The sequence below is a fragment of the Oncorhynchus masou genome, chromosome 3 (genome assembly GCF_036934945.1).
Source record: "Oncorhynchus masou masou isolate Uvic2021 chromosome 3, UVic_Omas_1.1, whole genome shotgun sequence".
NCBI classification, from domain to species: Eukaryota; Metazoa; Chordata; class Actinopteri; order Salmoniformes; family Salmonidae; genus Oncorhynchus; species Oncorhynchus masou.
The window spans coordinates 11972779-11977461 of NC_088214.1; the positions used below are offsets into that span (position 1 = coordinate 11972779).

A 4683-nucleotide genomic window follows, 5' to 3' on the forward strand; every position below is an offset into this window, starting at 1 on the left:
CATGCTAGGTCTTACAATGCCTGGATAGGTATTTTAAGTATGAACTAACCACATGTTCTATTAGCAATCTGGTGCTTGACAGCACGGTCGATGACATCCCACACAACCATTGGTTGATGCATGCAACGTCTGAGCAGGGTTTTGATGATGAGGTAATTAGTGGAATCAGGTGTGTAGCGTTTGGGGCAAAACTAAACCCTTTGGGTCCCCAGCACCAGAATAATGAAATACTGAGATATAATATAAAACACAAACTCACTTAACATAATCCAAAAATGTATTCCTTAACCCAGGAGACTTCAACAAAGGTACAAGCATTTATGTACACTTATATTCTCACTTACAATATTTAGGATGACATTCTAGTGCATTTGAATCTCCTCAGAATAAATGCTGTATATAAATAGACAAGTCATAGTTGTGTTCAAACATCCTCCCTCTTGTTCTGTTGAAGAATCTTGCTTCACTTTTTTGTTAATTGGGGAAAGTGATGGGGAAATTCTGCCGTGGAACTTTGGTTTTAAGGTGTGGGTTGGAAAGCCCATTTCACCTCTCAGAGAATAAGCCTCTACCTGCACCAGGAGTATATATATGGCTCTGGTGAGGAGTAGGACCTCACACAGCCACTGAAGCTATCTGTCTGAAGACAAGACAGCAGCTCATCACATTACTAACCACAGCACCACAGAAGAAGAGATGGCCCAGATCAGAGCCCCTGTTATTGTGCTGCTCGTGCTCCTGACTGTGGGGCTGTTCACTACTGAGGCTTCTGCAGCTAAACAAGGTCAATATTCTGCTGTGAAAGTTGTGTCTTAGTCCGTCTGTCTGTGTTATTACTGGAACACTGAACTAAACTGTTGGACAATTAGAGTAATATTTAGTCTTCATCAAGAGTCCTCTTTAATTGTTTATTTGTTCATTTTTTACAGCACGTCGTAGAAGATTCTGCTGTCAAAGCTATACTGGTGGGGAAATACCTTTTGCATTTATCGTAGGATATACCCTACAGCCCACGACTGAAATCTGCAGAATCCCTGCCATCATGTGAGAATCTTTGATTATTTATTTTTGAATTGAGGTTCAGGATTCTTTACAGAAAAATACATTATAGTTGAATAGAAATATGGGTTAACAATGCAGGAAAAACATAGTGTTGAATATGGACTTACGGTTTTGTATGTGTCTCTTCTAGATTCCACACTAAAAATGGGAAAGATTTATGTGCAGACCCTTCCCAGAGCTCGGTGATCCAACATGTCAACCGACTGAGGTAAGAATGACTCTCATAAATAACATTACAACTGTTATACTATTTACACTTGAATATTAAAAGGGATTTAGAAAATAGTTGTTTATTATGAATGGTACAAACAAAGATGAATGTAGACACATTGAACCTGTTTCAGATTTTACAACAGATACACCTCTAAATTGGAGGTATTGAAATATAAGAGTGGCCTTAACAGCTGAAAATAATCTGCATTTTTCTAATCTATTTCAGGGACAAGGCGATTCACATCAGGAAATCACAGTCCTAATCCGATGATGGGTTCTGGATACAGAGGAGCAGAACATGTGTATTTAACAGTCAGGAGCTGAACATGTTAATAACCAGTGTGTATAGTGTATATTCCATCCTGTTTCATCTGCTATCCATCTACCTAAATCTTCTTAGTCCTATATTTTCTGGGCTGATTTTATATGAATATATTTTGCAGATTAAAAAAATGTAGTTATAATATAACACTTTATGAGCAATAAGGTTAAGATCTCGTTGTAAGACAGGAAACTGAATGTTTAAACTTTTTTTCATGAAAACATTTGTTACTTATTGTCACTGTTACAATTTATGTCTATAATAAATGTAATATATTTTTACTATAACCTGTTTGTATATGAAATAGGCTTCGTCATTGCAGAGTTTAATGGTTTGATCTCGTTTTATGGGCATCAGAAATTGTACACGTTGTAACATTTTATTCATAAAAGTCTTGTGTATGATCATATCATTGATCACATCTGTTGCTTTAAACTGTTACTTTAATATTTTATGTCTATAATAAATATATTTTCCTAAGAATTCTCACTTGTTTTGTGTGTTCATCTTGTGTGGTATCATTACATTTACATTTAAGTCATTTGGCAGATGCTCTTATCCAGAGCGACTTACAAATTGGTGAATTCACCTTATGACATCCAAGAGTGGTGAATGGAAGATGAACCTTGGACAGTACAATGACAGATACGAACTGATGAAGCAGACAGAGACAAGATATTGAATAGTAACTGTAGAGGACACAACACAATGAGAGGTCACCAGTGGGTGGATGTAGTAACTGTAGAGGACACTACACCATGAGAGGTCACCAGTGGGTGGATGTAGTAACTGTAGAGGACACAACACAATGAGAGGTCACCAGTGGGTGGATGTAGTAACTGTAGAGGACACTACACCATGAGAGGTCACCAGTGGGTGGATGTAGTAACTGTAGAGGACACTAGATCATGAGAGGTCACCAGTGGACTGATGTAGTAACTGTAGAGGACACTACACCATGAGGTCACCAGTGGGTGGATGTAGTAACTGTAGAGGACACTACATCATGAGAGGTCACCAGTGGACTGATGTAGTAACTGTAGAGGACACTACACCATGAGGTCACCAGTGGGTGGATGTAGTAACTGTAGAGGACACTACACCATGAGGTCACCAGTGGGTGGATGTAGTAACTGTAGAGGACACTACATCATGAGAGGTCACCAGTGGGTGGATGTAGTAACTGTAGAGGACACTACATCATGAGAGGTCACCAATGGGTGGATGTAGTAACTGTAGAGGACACTACACCATGAGAGGTCACCAGTGGGTGGATGTAGTAACTGTAGAGGACACTACATCATGAGAGGTCACCAGTGGACTGATGTAGTAACTGTAGAGGACACTACACCATGAGAGGTCACCAGTGGACTGATGTAGTAACTGTAGAGGACACTACACCATGAGGTCACCAGTGGACTGATGTAGTAACTGTAGAGGACACTACACCATGAGAGGTCACCAGTGGGTGGATGTAGTAACTGTAGAGGACACTGCATTATGAGAGGTCACCAGTGGACTGATGTAGTAACTGTAGAGGACACTACACCATGAGAGGTCACCAGTGGACTGATGTAGTAACTGTAGAGGACACTACAGTGGGTGGATGTAGTAACTGTAGAGGACACTACACCATGAGAGGTCACCAATGGACTGATGTAGTGACAGTGGAGGACACTACACCATGAGAGGTCAGCAGAGGCTGAATCACTCTCAAAGTTTCTTAAAAAACACTCCTATTCCAAAGGCCTTGTAGAGATGACATACAGTATATTTACTTTGCATGTCTATGGTGTTTAAGCTCCAAGTTGTTATTTTTGGATTACATTGAAATCTACATAGACCTGGCCTTGATGGTTGTATACAATGTACAATAACTTCTACCTGGCTAACAACAGGAGTTTCATACAACTGTTTCTTCTTGTTCCTTTTGAGGTTTTAGGAAAGAGTTGATGTTGTGATAAATGCATATTAATTCAAAACAATCAGATATATGACTAAGAGCTATTCATATTCATCTATTAAGGTAGCACAACCAAGAAGAACCAATGACATCAGCACTGAGTCAAAGAACATATCACCTCCACCTTACCTGACACCCTAGACCCACTCAAATTTGCTTACCGCCCAAATAGGTCCACAGACGATGCAATCTCAACCACACTGCACACTGCCCTAACCCATCTGGACAAGAGGAATACTTACGTGAGAATGCTGTTCATCGACTACAGCTCAGCAATTAACACCATTACTACCCTCCAACTCGTCATCAAGCTCGAGACCCTGGGTCTCGACACCGCCCTGTGCAACTGGGTACTGGACTTCCTGACGGGCCGCCCCCAGGTGGTGAGGGTAGGTAACAACATCTCCACCCCGCTGATCCTCAACACTGGGGCCCCACAAGGGTGCGTTCTGAGCCCTCTCCTGTACTCCCTGTTCACCCACGCACGCCTCCAACTCAATCATCAAGTTTGCGGACGACACTACAGTGCTAGGCTTGATTACCAACAATGACGAGATGGCCTACAGGGAGGAGGTGAGGGCCCTCGGAGTGTGGTGTCAGGAAAATAACCTCACACTCAACGTCAACAAAACTAAGGAGATGATTGTGGACTTCAGGAAACAGCAGAGGGAGCACCCCCCTATCCACATCGATGGGACAGTAGTGGAGAGGGTAGTAAGTTTTAAGTTCCTCGGCATACACATCACAGACAAACTGAATTGGTCCACCCACACAGACAGCATTTCTCAAGACGCAGAAGAAATTCGGCTTGTCACCAAAAACACTCACAAACTTCTACAGATGCACAATCGAGAGCATCCTGTCGGGCTGTATCACCGCCTGGTACGGCACAACTGCAAGGCTCTCCAGAGGGTAGTGAGGTCTGCACAACGCCCACAACCGTAAGGCTCTCCAGAGGGTAGTGAGGTCTGCACAACGCATCACCGGGGGCAAACTACCTACCATAAAGTTCATCAAGGACAACAACCACCCGAGCCACTGCCTGTTCACCCCGCTATCATCCAGAAGGCGAGGTCAGTACAGGTGCATCAAAGCTGGGACCGAGAGACTGAAAAACAGCTTC

The 4683-nt window shown here is 42.3% G+C and overlaps 1 protein-coding gene across 1 annotated transcript; it reads left to right on the forward strand.

The window, feature by feature from the left end:
- Positions 1 to 623: 623 nt before the first annotated feature.
- LOC135510410 (C-C motif chemokine 4-like) lies at positions 624 to 2080 on the forward strand. Its single transcript, XM_064931299.1, has 4 exons — positions 624 to 784; positions 930 to 1044; positions 1193 to 1270; positions 1502 to 2080. The coding sequence occupies exons 1-4, from the start codon at positions 697 to 699 to the stop codon at positions 1536 to 1538; spliced, it is 318 nt and encodes a 105-aa protein (XP_064787371.1). The 5' UTR covers positions 624 to 696; the 3' UTR covers positions 1539 to 2080.
- Positions 2081 to 4683: the final 2603 nt, after the last annotated feature.

What these genes read in the sequence shown, in the direction of transcription:
- LOC135510410 (XM_064931299.1), top strand. Translation starts at nt 697, where the DNA reads ATGGCCCAGATCAGAGCCCCTGTTATTGTGCTGCTCGTGCTCCTGACT. An exon ending in TGCAGAATCCCTGCCATCAT is followed by an intron (nt 1,045 to 1,192) that starts GTGAGAATCTTT and finishes TGTCTCTTCTAG; the next exon opens with ATTCCACACTAAAAATGGGA. An exon ending in CAACATGTCAACCGACTGAG is followed by an intron (nt 1,271 to 1,501) that starts GTAAGAATGACT and finishes AATCTATTTCAG; the next exon opens with GGACAAGGCGATTCACATCA.